The sequence below is a fragment of the Hydra vulgaris genome, chromosome 15 (assembly GCF_038396675.1).
Source record: "Hydra vulgaris chromosome 15, alternate assembly HydraT2T_AEP".
Classification (NCBI taxonomy): Eukaryota; Metazoa; Cnidaria; class Hydrozoa; order Anthoathecata; family Hydridae; genus Hydra; species Hydra vulgaris.
In genome coordinates, this window is record NC_088934.1 from 9,448,468 (window position 1) to 9,464,536 (window position 16,069).

Consider the following 16,069-nt stretch of genomic DNA (forward strand, 5'->3'; position numbering starts at 1 on the left):
ACCTGGTAGTAAAACTTTACTATGCTGTAATTCTCATACGATAGATTTTTCAAAACAGTTCTATAATTTACCTAGTAATATCAACAAAATATTATTAACTTGGTGTGATTTTTTTCACATTAAGTCCCATTAACCCTGTCATTAAACAAGAAAAATATTTTGAAAAAATTCCGTAATTTCTTTTCAGAACTTTACACTAATTACATCCATATATTTTATTAGATACCTTACTAAAATGTTTTAAGTTTGAGAATATTGCTTATTGACTGTTATAGCTAGCCCAGGTATTTTACAAGCAATTGTAAGCAAGCTGACTTTGGTTTTTTAGTAATAAAAGATTACAAAAGTTTTTAGCATAATAAACTACTTAAATTATATAACCTGATGTCCAAGTGTGTTTTGATATAGAAAATTGATTACCAAAAGGAATAACTCTTAACTTACCACACCTTTATGAAGAACCAAGTGTAAAAAGGTAGAAACAAGAAAAATTGCAAACATACATTCATGTTATAGTTTACTTCAATTCATGTTGTAGTTTATTTCAATTTCAAAAGTCAATACATATAAACACATGTTTGTTGATATTGTATCAATTATTATATATAGCTGTTAACCTAAACAAAATTGGCTATTGTATTTTATAATTGGTAATAAAAAGTTTACCCTTGAACAACTGATGGTATATAATATTAAATAAAGCAACAAACTTTGATAAATTTTATGTTTATTATGCTATCAATTTATTTTACATTAAATACCCCTGAAGATAAAAATCTGTCTGCACTATAAAAATGAAATTAAAAAAAATTTAAATGTATTCTGTATTTCCAAATTTTATAAATAGTTTCATTGTGTAATTTTTGGTATAACCAATAAAATCAAGTGTGCTTATTTTGAATTTCTGTGAATATCTCTTGTATAATTATGTAAAAATAAATGATACTCTTTGCTAGCTTATTTATTTTATTTATTTATTTGAAAACAACAGAAGGACCTGAAGACCACTAATACTGGAGTATACATTAAAGAAATTTTTTTTACTCAAACGATGAATTGTATCAAGTGATCGAACAAGTTTGAAAAAAATTGTATCAAGTTGAACAAAGCAGCACAACAGAACAGTTCTTAAACATTGAGACAGACAATGCAGAAACCACATTCTCCGATAAACTATTCCATACATTAACAATTCGATTAGAAAAGAAACACTTGGTCTGTTTAAATTACAATAGTGTTTTGAGCTTTAATATGGCTAGATGCTTATCATAGGAAACTGACCACAGACCAGCAATTCTTTTAGCAAAGAAACGCTGCACTTTCTCAATTTTATTAATCAGGCATATAGTGTAAGGTGACCATACTGAAGAGCAATATTCAAGCATAGGTCGCACATAAGTACAGTAGGCTTTAACCATCAGCGATCTATCTTGTGAATAAAAAGATTTTAGAATAAGATGTATGTACGATAAGATTGATATGTTGATTAAATTTGAGATTCCTATCAATAAACTAATGGCACAATTCTTTAGGAAAACATTGGAAATGCCGTCTAGACCAGTAGATAGGTAGGTTTAAGTGCTATCAGTGCTTTTTCGACTGTAGAAGGAGAGAAGTTAATAGACGACAGACAAGTTGAATGTATAATAACACAATCCATAGACGTTGGTGATAAACCATTATCGACTGTAAAAACACTTGCAAAAAAGTTATTAAAAATACAAGATATTTCTTCTTTATTTTGATCAATATTAATCTTGATATTAACGCTCCTTTTAGAAAATGAATTAAAATGGATATAAAATTTAAAACAAAATCATGGATCTCTGATGAGCTAAATCTCTCTATTAAATACAAAAATAAGCTTTTTAAAAAATATATAGAATCAAAGGATTCCGATAATAAAACTGTATTTTATAATGATTACAAAAAGTACCGAAATACACTTCAATTTAAGACAGTAAAATAAAATACTATAACAACTATTTTAAAAAAATATACTTAATTTGAAGCATTATGGGAAGGTATTGCTAATATTATTAACCTTAAGTCTACTACACAAGCTTCATCAACCATAATTCTCCAAAACAACAATACTCGAACTAATCCCATTGACATTTGTAATGCTTTTAACAACTATTTTTCCAATGTTGGATTAGACATCCAATCAAACATTCCTTAATCTAAGAATCACTTTACTGATTACCTATCAGACCTTTTAGTTTCTTTTTTTTTACTAAACCTACGGATAGTAGTGAAATAATGAAGTTTATTGAATCTCTAAATGTACGTAAGTCATCTGGTCTTAATAGTGTCCCAATAAATATCTTAAAACTACTTAGAAAAGAAATTTCAATTATTTTGTCAAATATTTTCAATATTTCACTCTCTAAGGGAGTCTTTCCTGATATTTTAAAAACTGCTAAAAAATTTTTCTATTTTTAAAAAAGATTCAAAGTTATTAGTATCTAACTATAGGCTAATATACCTGCTCTCAAATATAGATAAAGTTTTAGAAAAGCTTGTGTTTAATCGAGTTTACATAATTTCCTTAACAACTCTAACATTCTGTGTGATTTACAATTTGGTTTCAGAACAAATTATTCTACATCATTTGCCCTATTAAGTATGATTGAAATTATTATTAATATTAGAAGTGCTCTAAATAAAGGATTGTATGGTTGTGGTATCTTTATAGACCTTCAAAAAGCCTTTTATACTGGGGATATAAAAATTCTATTAAAAAAAACTAGCTTACTATGGTATAAGAGGAGTTTCAAATTCCTGATTTGAATCTTTCCTTATAAATAGAAAACAGTTTGTGTCTATCAACGGATCGAACTTTAATATTTGTGATCTCACTGTTGGTGTGCCAAGGGTCTGTGCTGGGTCCATTATTGTTTTTAATCTATATAAATTATTTATCCAGGCCATAAAATTTTGTAGAGTCCAACACTTCGCTGATGACACAAATCTGTAGTATTTTAATAAGTCAATCAATAAAATTAATAAATATGTCAACTATGAACTTAAAAAGCTCTGCAACTGGTTAGATCCAACAAAATTTCTTTAAATACAAGTAAAACTGAGTTAATTATTTTCAAACCAAGGTTAAAAATTTTATTTTATTTATACAGCATCGTCAGATTTATTTACACTGTTTATTGAAATTTTTTTTTATTCATTTTTGTTTTGCAGTAAAATGTCTAAAGCTGTAAAAGGTTCGGATAATATGATCATTATGATCTTCTTTCAGATGCCTTGTTTGTTTGTTTGTAAAATACGAAAAATGTAAACGAGCAAAAAAAAAAAAAAATTCTCATCGTCAATTTAAAATAAAATTTAACGGTAAAAAAACTTTTCCCCGTTAAATGTGCTAATTATCTTGGAATAAAGATCGATGAAAGTTTAACCTGGAATGATCATATTATTCATTTAACAATAAAATTAAATAGATTCAATGCAATTTTGTCTAAACTTAGAAATCTTGTTGACAAAAAAACATTAAAATATATATATTTTGCCTTATTTAGTTCACTCCTCGCTTATGGTTGTTTATCTTGGAGACAAAGCTCTTCTATCAAGAATCGTCTCTCTGTTATTCAGAATAAAGCTATACGAATAATAAATTTTTTACCACATAACTCCCACACAAAAGGTTTATTCAAGGAACTCTAATTAATAAATTTTTCTAACTATATAAAAATTGAAAACTGTCTTTTCATTCGCAGTTGCATTAATGATAAGATGCCTTCTATCTTTACAGAATAGTTTACTCCATTATTACGTGCTCATACCCAATCTAGTTGAATGTCTCAAATAGGCGGATTGTATGTTCAAGCTTTTGATACAAAATTTTATGGTAGACATTCCTTTAAAAACTCTGCAATTAGTGATTGGAATTTCTTACAAAGTAAGCTTAATACTTTTTATTTATGTGAACTAAATAAAAAAAAGTCTAAAACTTAAATTATTCTTTTTGAATTCACTTACTTAGAGACAATAGTTTTCCATTAGTGTTATAGTGATATATTCATATATGTATCATATATGTCATATATGTCATATGTATCATATATGTCATATATATATTCTATTCTTATTTTTGCTTTTCTTTGGGTTTGTTTTCATTTATTTTATTTGTATTTATTTTTTGAAACTTGTTTCTTTTCTTGCCTTTATGAATTTGTATTGTTTACAAGGTTGCTCTCCTCGTTTCAGCCAGGCTATATGAGAGTGAACTCTCCAGTCGGTATTATGTTATTTAACACCTTTGTATAATATTTACTGGTAAATATATTGTTATTATTGTTGTTGTTGTTTCAAGCTATGGAGTGATCATTTGCTCATCAACCAACTTTGCTTCTCCAGAAATGGTTTTGAAATATATACCATACCTACAAAAAAAAATTATAATTGGTTAGACATAACTTATACACATGTTTAAATGTAACTTCGACGTCTTTGGAAGTTTCCAGAATATCCGATTCTGGAAAATATTTATTTTATTTTCTTAAAAAAAATTAAGAAAAAAGCTGTAAAATAATCATACATTGTAAAGTCGTTAATCATATAAATTGCATATAAAATAAAACAAGAAATTAATTTACTTTTTCTAAAATTTGTCTAGTCATCCATTCGAAGCTTGAAAACTTTCAAAGTTTAACTCTTTTGCAAAATATAAAGCTTTTTCTTTTACCAGCAAACCACTAATTGGTACATTATCAGCTCTCATTCTTTTGAACTATTTAAGTACAGCTTTGTTTACTAGGTAATACGTATCAACTTTCACCCGTTTAGCCATATTTCCTTGACAAAAGCGTCAAAGATTTTATCTTTTTTCTTTTTCCAGGTTAAAAGAGTGGAATATCAAAAATTTTCGAAACCTCTTTTTGAAACATCAGAAAATAAAAAGTTTGATTTACAGAGAGAATTTTGCTAATGGGTCTGAAAAACCCATTCGAATTGTGGAGGTTTTTGAGTTATAGAAATTCAAACTATAGAAAGTTAAATGTAAGAGTTTCTAAAGCGCATTTCACGATGACTTTGCATTTAATCAAATTATAGAGGTTTTCGAATTAAAGAGATTTGAATTAAAGAGATTGTACTGTAATTATATTTTTCAACAAAGCGCACTTGCCTCTCTCTTAAAATCCGCGAATCAGATTGCTCATATTTCTGCCTATTCTGAGTCTGTATAGGGATTCAAAATATGCATCCCGAAGAGGGGTAAGGGGGTATGACACCCCCTGAAATTTATTATTCGGAAAATTTGGACGCTGGAGTTGGCAAAATTGAATATATAGTTGACAGTCGGTAAATGCTAGCGAGGATTTTTTTTGCAACGAGGATCTTTATTATATTCTTTTGTATTAAAAAATTATTATTATAAAAAAAATTTAATAAAAGCAAACAACAAAAAAGTGAAGTTAAAAGATTATGTTAAAATTATGTTTGACTTTTTATGTTTTATTAATTTTGTTGTTTCTATCCTTATATTATCAAGTATTGTTAATACACGTGTGGTGTGGAGACACTAGATATTGGTATCGAGTTTTGGTTTATCGTCTGGCATTGGTGCGATACCTTACAGTATTTATATCAAGATCACGAGATACTGGTATTGAAAGTATCTGTTATGCTAGTATTGTTTGGTACCGATACCGATAGTATCATTTGGTATCACAGCTTGGGTCTTCACGAGATTTTGTATTACATTTTTATAAACGATTAGTAATTTGCAATAATAAATTTATATGATTAAAAACCAAGTTCGTGAACCACATAATCCTCATTACCACACAGCCGCTCCTAACTCAGAATTCTCCACTGCCAACTAGACGTCCTAGACCAATAACTAAAGCAAAAATAAAACCGGTACAACCCGACGCTTCTACAGTCTCACCTAGCCATTTAAGATACTGGGCAAACAACCCATGTTCACTCAACAATGAAAAACGCCAAGAGCTCTTTGCTAGACTATCACCTCTACATATATTCAGCCGGCCACACGTCATATTTTTTGCGGAAACTTGGTTCACAGATTTTACGTTACCGTACCCGGCTACCAACCACATCGCAAAAACAGAGACAAGAGGGGCGGTGGAGTTGCAATTTACACAAGAGACGATATCATAGTCATCGAAATTAGTTCTACTCAGCTCAACTCAACATCAATTGAGCAAATCTGGCAAAAAATAAAACTGGGTCAAGAATCATTTCTCCTAGGCTGCTTATATCGTCCACCCGACAAAAATGATCAAGTTCTTACTCAGTGTATCACATCAATAACTACCGCTCAACAGATACCTAATATAAACTGCTCTGCAATGCTACTGTATGGCGACTTCAATTTTAGCCACACGTCTTATGAGTCTATCGAAGTTAACGGCGGAATTGCAACTGTTGCTCACGTGAGAGGTGAGCGTCAAGGCGATATCAAGTTCCAGAAGTGCCTTGATGAATGTCACTTAACTCAGCTTATCTCATTCCCAACCTACCGTTGTAGTCGACACGTCGAGCCTACTGGCACACTCGATCTTATTATAACAAATGAGCCAGACCGTGTATTCTTCATTAAACAAGGCAATTCTCTTGGTGACACTCCAATGAGCCTAGCACACTGCTTCATCGAAGGTCAATTTGCTGTTGCATGCCTCAACAACTCGCCTACTTTGCCGCTAAAACCTCGACTCATTTGGAGTCGAGCAAAATACGCAGCAATATCAGCACATATTGCAGCTATTGAATGGGAAACAGTATTCACTGGACTAAATGCAAACCATGAGTACCAGCTTCTAGCAAACGTGTATAATGAAGCCACTAACCTACACATTCCGTCAACTACCACTCCCTTTACAGAAAAACAGGAGCAATGGTAACACCAGAACTTATTGAGGCAGTCAAAGCTAAAAGCACCTCTTGGGCCAAATACATTATTGCAGGTCGAGATACGCACAAATTTCTCAAAATATCGCATTGTACTGCCTGCAAAAAAGTTAAAAAAATGGTCAAAGCTGGTAGGCAGAAGTACGAAGAGTTACTCGTCAGGGATTCTAAAAGCAACCCTAAACGCTTACATGCATATGTAAGAAGCAAGCAGAGCGTCAGTAACAACATTACATCGCTTGAAACAGTCAATAGCAACATCACAACCGATACCGGCGATATAAGCGCATCGTTGTATAACTATTTTCAATCAGTCTTTGTTTTAGAGCCCGGAAGTTCAATGCCAGACTTTGAAAGTCGTACAGAAGCAGTTTGTGTCACCGATCCAGCAAGTTTCTCAATCGATATAATACAAAAATGCCTAAACAATCTTGATGAAAGAAAATCAACCGGCTACGATGGATTACATCCAAGGGTCTTTAGTAAATGTTCAGCTACCTTTGCCAAGCCTCTTTCGCTTATCTATAAGTGCTCGTTTGCAACTGGTGTAGTTCCTGAATTATGGAAAAAATCGAATGTAACACCTATTTTCAAGAAGGGGAGTAGGCTTAAAGCATCCAACTACCGGCCAGTCTCGCTAACTTTCATACCTTGCAAAATTATGGAAAGTATTTTACAAAAAAGAATAATGGAACACTGCGTTGCTAATGGTCTAATTTCTCCAAATCAGCATGGCTTTGTTCATCGTAAGGGATGTGTATCAAACCTTTTAGAAACTCGGGATATCATGACGGAAGCAACTCACTGCAGACACGCAGTAGACGTCATTTACACAGACTTTGCAAAGGCGTTTGACAAAGTACCACATAAACGCCTTCTTCATAAGCTGAGAGCGTACGGTACTCAAGGTACAAAAACTTCTTGACTGGATCGCAGCTTGGCTAAGCAATCGATGTCAACGAGTGGTTATAAATGGCATTACTTCTAAATGGAAAGCAGTCACTAGTGGAGTGCCTCAAGGCTCGGTCTTGGGCCCATTGCTATTCGTAATCTTTGTAAACGACCTGCCGGACAGTATTACTTATCATATGAAACTGTTTGCCGACGACAGCAAAATAATAGGGATAATTAAAAAGGAGTCGGACAACATCACTCTCCAAAATGACGTTGACAGAGCAGTGAAATGGTCACATATTTGGCTCTTGCATTTCAACGTTGAGAAATGCAAAGTAATGCATATTGGGCGCGGATGTAACAAGTCAACGTACAAATACTCAATGTCAAACGTTGACGGCACCCGTCGTCCTCTCGAAGAAACCGCAGTCGAAAGAGACCTTGGTGTGATGGTCTCGAATGACCTTAACGTTAGACCGCAAATAGAGTTAGCCGCATCAGTAGCAAATAGAGTGCTAGGGCGACTCAAAAAAACATTTCGCAGTCGCAGTTTTTATTTATGGCGCACTCTGTATCTCACTTACATTCGCCCCCATTTTGAGTTTGCTGTACAAGCCTGGTCACCGCATTTAAAATCAGACATTGCCATTCTCGAGCAAGTCCAACATCGAGCAACAAAAACAATATCAACTATTAAACACATGACCTATGAAGATCGACTCCAACGGCTCGGTTTAACAACTCTTGAAGAACGCCGCAAAAGAGCAGATCTTATCGAGCAATTCAAAATCACTCGTAAACTCAAGCTTGTTAGTTTTGTCGTCCCGCAAAAAATTTCAAAAAGTAAAGATAAGTATATTCTAAGAGGCCATAACCATAAACTAGAACGTCAGATGGTAAAAAACTGCGAGGAGTGGTATAACTTTTTTTTCAAATAGAATTGTTGCCACATGGAATGCGCTTTCACAAGAAGCAGTGAACGCTCAATCCATCAACGCTTTCAAAAACAACATAAGAAAGTAACTTTATAGATACAATTGCTGCTTTGTCTGTAGCTTCTGTATCTCCATGTTCGTCAGCATAGGGGGGCCTGGTGTAGCACCTCTTCATCAAATTATAAATAGATTATTGTATTTGTATTTGATCACTGAATAATAATAATGATAATAATAATAATTAACCCCCTGAGTTTGAGGGGGATTAAAATTTTCATATGGTATATACTGACAGATTATACCTTGAAAATTAAAATTTAGTCTAGTTAAGAATTGTTAAAAAAATTATTTTATCTTTTTGTTGCTTTCTCATTTGGGGCAGGGGTGTAAAATTTCGAGCTTTTTTGTTCTCGGGTTCTGATCATTGCATTTTTTGAAAAGCATCTTTATTTGTCATAAGTATAAACAATCAAATGTTTGGAGTTTGCTCCATGTCTGGAAGTTAGCAATCTCAAAGACCAAAAAATTAAATAAGCATTAGTTTCATGGAGGAGTTAAAATTCATTACAAATAGCTCTGCATTATTTTTATTATCAGACTGTACCTTGCATCAACTTAACGCAGAATAGACGTTTGAGAAAAAGACGTTCTTTATCACGTATGTTTTTGTAAAGAAAATATTTTTTAAGTTGTGTTGGTCGGGTTAGCCCATGTAATATCGTTATTGTAAATAAAACAACGTATGAATCCAAACTATGTTAGTTTCAGACTTTCTAAAGTTACATATGGATAAATTTGGTATATCAAATCAATTGTTTTATTACTTTTGTACTGAATATAACTTATGTGGGGAAGCGGTGAAAAATTTTTATCAACAAGGATTCCTTTAAATTTTTTGGACTTGATTACTATTGTATCAATTATTGACGTCTTTTAACGTTCAAAAAACATCGTCTTTAAACGTTTAAAAGACGTCATTTTTAACGTTCAAAAGACGTCCTTTTCGGACGTCTTTTGAACGTTTAAAAGATGTATTTTTTACGTCCCGTGCCCACTGGGATAATAATATAAGTCTTGATATATAATAACACAAAAGACTTTTACAAAATATATACAATTCAGCGATCACGATAGGCAATACAAAATTGATAGAACTTTGTTCTACAATAAGGTTCATTTAAAAAACTATTATTTCTTAATGTGTTAATTGGTTTCGAAGAAAAAAGTTCGTTAAAAACAAATAAAGATAATCGCTTTTCCATTAAAGTAAAACTTAAAACATTAAATGTGTTAAGTTTATAAACTTCTAGTACTTTCATATAATCATAAAAATTTAATGTCGAAAGAGATCCTTTGCAGATTGCATGTTTTTGACGGTGATAAAAATGTTATTATTTACTTTTCTCCGTACTTTCCCAGGCAATATATATATATAAATATATATATAAATATATATATATATATATATATTTATATATATATATATAAATATATATATATATATATATATATATATATTTATATATATATATATATATATATATATATTTTTTTTTTTTTATTAACTTATTAACCTATTATTAATCACTTCTCCTCCATTTTTTCTATTTCCTCGCGGTTGGCTAATTAGAATTAAAATGAATTGTATTTTCATGCCAAGCCCCATAAATTGATATGGCGTCAACCATGTATTTTATAATATTAAAAAGTTCTTTAAACTTATCAAAATTTTGATTTATAATTATAATATTTTTTTAAATTTAGTTATTTTTTGTTTTATGTTTTAGGTGCCCCCTTTCGGGGGCAAGACCAACGGTCTTGTTGACCACCTCGGAAGAGCATTTAACTGGGAAGTTCACGCTTACTTCCTAACAGATTGCGCATCGTAGCCGACAGCTCGCTTCGAACCTTGGATCTCTTTCTTTTAAAGCAAGTGATCTAACCACTGCGCCACGGCCACTTATTTCTTAGTAAAATAGAAAAAGAATTGATTTTCTTAAAAAAATATTTGTTATTTGATAAAATGTATAAATTTAAATTTTTAAAAATTAATTTAAAAATTTTGTTCGAATTTGTTTATGAATGAAATAAATTTATTGGAATTTAATTATAAGTATATTAATTTTAACTAGTGAGCAGTTTTGGAGCTTATTTTAATTTGACTTTATTTTTCACTTTATCTTAACCTAAACTTTTCATAATACTCTTATTTTTTGCTTTTCTTATTTGAAACTACCTTAATTTATATTAGAATAATGCATTATTCCAATATAAAGTAATATAGTTTCAAATAAGGAAAGCAAAAAATAAGATAATATAAATATATAAAAATTAGATAAAATAAGTACTGAGCATTTGTTGCTAAGTAATGTCGTTACCTAACCCTTATAATGGTTAGGTAGCGACATTACTTAGCAACAAATGCTCAGTACTTGGTTCATACCGTACTTTTTTTTCCACAAAAACTAAAACTATATGAATTTTCAACTGTATTATCTAGTATTTGTGTTTTATTACTACACTTGCAACAAACACATTTTTTTTTTCTTAAAATATAATAAAACATACCATAAACTGTATTGACGTAACCGTATAAAAAAAGCAATGGAAACATTACTTTAATCTAAGATGAAACAATTTTAATTTACAGACTAGTCAGGTTAGTATATAAATTTTTCTAATAACAAAGTAAGAATAAAAAATAATAATAATAAAAAATAATCAAACTTTATAAGTCATAAATATATTGGATAATTAGAGTAAAACCGGGTCAAACCGCACATCATATCGAAATTATCAAATAAAAACTAAACGGATATGGCTATGAAAAAAATAAAAATAGGTTCAAATACAGAACCATCTCCTCTATTTGAATTAATAAAATTATATGCCGATTCAACTCCATTTTTTTCTTTTTTTATACAACTTTAACGGGGAGTCAAATTATTTTATATATTTTGTATCGTTGCGAACAAAATAGCGCTTGAACCGAAACTGATATAAAATTAATTTTAGCACTATTTGATGGAAATTTAATTTTAATTCTGATAGTATAATTTTTATGCAACTAGAACAAAAAGTTAAATCAAAAAATTAAAAAAATTCTTTTTTTCTGATAAAACCGCAAACTCGATTAATTACTTAGCTTTTCGCAAGTGAATAAACCCCTATCTTTATCTAATTAACTTAATGTTAATTCCGGTTTAATTAAAAATGAACTATAATGTTATTTGTTAATACAGGGTGGTGCAGAGGAAACGCATATTTTTCAATATTGAATTACTGGGACACAATAGGTTGAAAATAATAAAAACAAGATTAAATGATAGGTTTTTTAATGCAGTTTTTGAAATTACATACCATATTTAGGTTCGGAAAATAATTTCTTTGAGATAGCGTCCTTCTTGCTGGATACAAATTTGGATCCTCATCTGAAAATTACGGACGGCTCTCTCCAACATTTCATTCGGCACGGCTTCAATTTCCGGACGAATGGAATTCTTAAGGTCATCGAGTGTGCGAGGCTTGTTCATGTACACTTTTGATTTCAAATATCCCCACAAAAAGAAGTCACATAGCGACTGGTCGGGTGAGCGAGGGGGCCAGTGAACATCACCAAATCTTGAAATTACATGTCCTGGGAACATTTTTTGAACCACTTCCATGGATGCTCTCGCCGTGTGAGCTGTGGCACCATCCTGCTGAAACCAAATGTCTCTCATGTTCACTTGACGCCTTTCAAGTTCTGGATGAAGGAAGTTGTTTAACATTTCAACGTAGCAAGCTGATGTAACAGTAACTGCAAAAAAATAGGGTCCAAAAATCCCCAACATTGAAATGCAGCACCACACTGTTACCTTTAAACTGTGCAGAGGTCTTTGGTGTAATTCTTGTGGGTTCTCCGATGCCCAATACCGACAGTTTTGAACATTGACGTAACCGTCAAGATGAAAATGTGCTTCATCACTCATGAAGACTGTAGCATCGGGATCTTCTGTAAACATTTCATCCATTATGCGACAAAACTCTCTGCGCTGTGCAAAATCCCCTTCATTAAGCTGCTGGACGAGCATTATTTTGTACGGATGGAACTTGAGATCACCATATAAGATGCGGTGATACAAACGACGTGACATACCCAGCGCAACAGCATGTTGTCTAGTCGATCGTATGGGACTAGTAACAACTGCCGTTCTAACTCGGACACATTTGCCAGAGTACGAACTAAACGGGGAAGACAAGGTGTTTTTTTTTTCATCACAGAACCAATACTTCTAAACGCTGCAATCCATTGGAGTACGGTATTTCGATCAGACACTGCACCTCGACGTCCAACTCTAAAATATTGACGAAAAAACGTTGCACTGTGACTACAGAATCATTGTTTCTAAAAAACTGCTCGACAACGAACACACGATATTGTACGCTGTAATGCTCCATAGCAACTGAAACGGCATTGTTTGGGCCGTCTGCTAACATTTGTTCAAGGTCAATACCTTATCCCGTCGCCGCGTACTAGCGGTTCGAAAAACATGCGTTTACTCTGCACCACTCTGTATAATCATCTCTTACTCATTAAAAACCAGTTATTATATTATTTCTCAATATAATCATCACTCGCTCAACTCAATTTAACTCACTCACTTTAACATGTCAACTAAAAAAACAAAAGCATACAAGAAAGACGATATACAAGCCACATTAACTGATATGAAAGAAAGTAAAACATCACTGAGAAAGCTGCATTCAAACATGGCGTTCCAGTCTCAACGCTCAAAGATCGCAAAAATAACAACAATAAAGGCTTCCATGGCTCAGGTACAACAACGGTACTCTCAAATGAAACAGAAAGATTGATGGTGCATGCGTTCCAATTACTTGGTGACTGAGGTTATGGTTTAATCTGAAATGAAGTCATAGAGTTTGTATGTGGCTACCTTAAACGCGAAGTGTAATTGCACTTATTCAAAAATGGCAAGCCTGGTAAAGACTGGTTTTATACCTTTATGAAGAAATGGTCAAAAGAAATTTTAACAAGAAAAACGGATAACTTAGCATCTAAAAGAGCCGCTTCTTGTACGCCAGAAATAATTGATCGTTATTTTGAATGTGTTGCCAAGTAATATTAACAGACTGGCATAACTCCTGGGTTGCATATTTGGAACTGTGATGAAACAAGTTTTTTGGGTGATCAAGGCAAAGCAACCGTAGTGTGTCGAAAATGGACAAGACGTGTATTTAAACTTACTGGCAACAATGAAAAAATTCATTATACTGTAAGCAATTGCTGCAACGCTGATGGGAATTTTGCACCACCATTTGTGATACACAAAGCCAAAAGAAACTTTCGTCCTGACTGGGCAAGAAGTGGTCCAGCTGGCACCAAATATTCAATTCCAAAATCAGGTTAAATAGAGCATGATACGTTTGTTGAATGGCTGAAAAAAATATTTATAGCCGAAACTCAGCAAATTGGTGGTATTCATATTTTAGTATTAGATGGGCATACAAATCACATAGCTTTGGAAGCGGGATTGCTGTGCAAAAAACACAATGTAATCTTGATTTGTCTACCAGAACATTCTTCACATTTTCTACAACCATTGGATAGAGGTGTCTATTGTCATGTCAAACAAGCACGGAGAGAAATACTTACAAAGTATTACAAAGACTTAAAATGTAAGAACTTAGATTTTAGACAAAATTTTCCACCGTTGCTCAAACTGCTGTACGAGAGTGGTTAATGTTTTATACTCTTGCACGCAATCGCTGGTTTCCAGTACACTGGCTTATTTCCATTTAATAAAAACAACATAAATCATAGGACATTAGCAATCACACAAACATTTAATCGACCTCAACTTTAGCAGTCTTCGCAGCACCTACACCATCTTGCTTAGACACAGCTTCATCATCTTCAACAGCCGCCGTAGCACCTGCTCCTACTACACACCGATTACCATCTTTCTCAACTACACCAGCTTCAAGTTTTGATAGGTATCAAGCATGTGTTGAGAGTTGCAAAAACAGTATCGAGATGGAGTTGAAGCAGTTTTTTCATGCCAGAAATCTATCGCATGTTAAGAAATCGAAGCAGCGTCAAAACTTGGTGGAAAATGTATTATTGACTAAAATGTGATCGAGTTCCTCAAACAAAAAGATAAAGAAAAAGTAACAAAGGAAGCCATGAAAGTTGCTAAACTTAACGCAAAGCGTAGACTCTCTATGCCAAATACTCAAATGTCTGAGCAACCTCAGCAAAACAATAATGAAGAGCAAGACCAGTTTTATCAGAATGTCGTCTAAAACCCACAATTTTTTTTATTTACATTTAATATATGCGATAATTTTATTATTATTTTTTTTAACATATATTTATATTATCTTATGTGTTTTTTATTACCAATCTAATAAAAAAAAAAATGACAAGTTAAAAAGTTATTGAATTTTTATTGGTAAGTGTGCGGTTTGACCCGGTTTTACTCTATTCTCTGGTTTATTATGTCATTTGCAATTCAATAAAAATCAATATAAATTATATTATAATTTAATTAAGAAAATATAAAAAATAGCAATACAACAAACTTAGAAAAATATTTACCCAAGAGTAGTAATTTAACCACATGCTAACGACCTTTTTAAAACAAAATAAAAGAAAAAAAGTATATATTTATATCTTAAAAGTTCCTCGTCTCTCAGACTATATTGCATATAAATTACGCAATATTCATGCGTAGCACATAAACTTATCAATACACATATGCATAGATAAGCAATATGCACCTCATCTCACATTATAAATTTATTTGTATAATTTATAATACTCTGGCACAATATATTATGAATAAATTTATTTGAATTGTATGTTAACTATGTCACGTATGTATTATTAAAAGCTACATTATTAATTCAAAAAGATGGGTAAATTTTTACCTCAAATTGATTTTGCTGCTAGTAGCAAGTAGCCGTTGTTATTAGAGACTGCATTTGTTTGTATTTTGGTTTAATTTAGCGTGAAAATGGAGCTAACATGTTCAAATTGTTGTTAGTCAGATTTTATACTTTATAAAATATATATATTTTAAGAAAATAACGAAAGAACTTTTGCAACTTTCATGTAACGTAAGTTAACCAAAAACATGATCAAGTTTTGTTTTTCATAAAATTTAGTTTAAAAATATAAGTTTTTTAATAATATATGCAAAAGAATATTAAATGTTACGTTTTTACATTTAAAGTCTTGAATAAAGATACTTAATTAAAACACATTTTTATTTTAAAATTGTGTAACGTAAGTTAAAACTACATGCATTTACTAAAGTTCGTTAACAAATTGAATTACGTCATTAAGT

At 31.8% G+C, this 16,069-nt stretch overlaps 1 protein-coding gene across 19 annotated transcripts in view; it reads right to left on the reverse strand.

Annotated features, from left to right (window-relative positions):
- Window positions 1–15,487, reverse strand: part of LOC136091281 (uncharacterized) — a 68,967-nt gene extending 53,480 nt beyond the window's left edge. For 3 of the 19 annotated variants that reach the window (XR_010643864.1, XM_065818643.1, XM_065818636.1), the window contains exon 1: window positions 504–619. Coding sequence is in view for 3 of the 19 variants with exons in the window: in XM_065818633.1 (XP_065674705.1) it covers window positions 11,286–11,340; window positions 15,319–15,342 (79 nt within the window). In the remaining 16 variants the exon portion in view is untranslated. Of the gene's footprint in view, window positions 1–444; window positions 621–2,758; window positions 3,298–11,285; window positions 11,341–15,318 lie in introns of those variants that run through there. The other 16 variants (XR_010643865.1, XM_065818641.1, XM_065818639.1 and 13 more) reach the window with 11 other exon arrangements.
- Window positions 15,488–16,069: the final 582 nt, after the last annotated feature.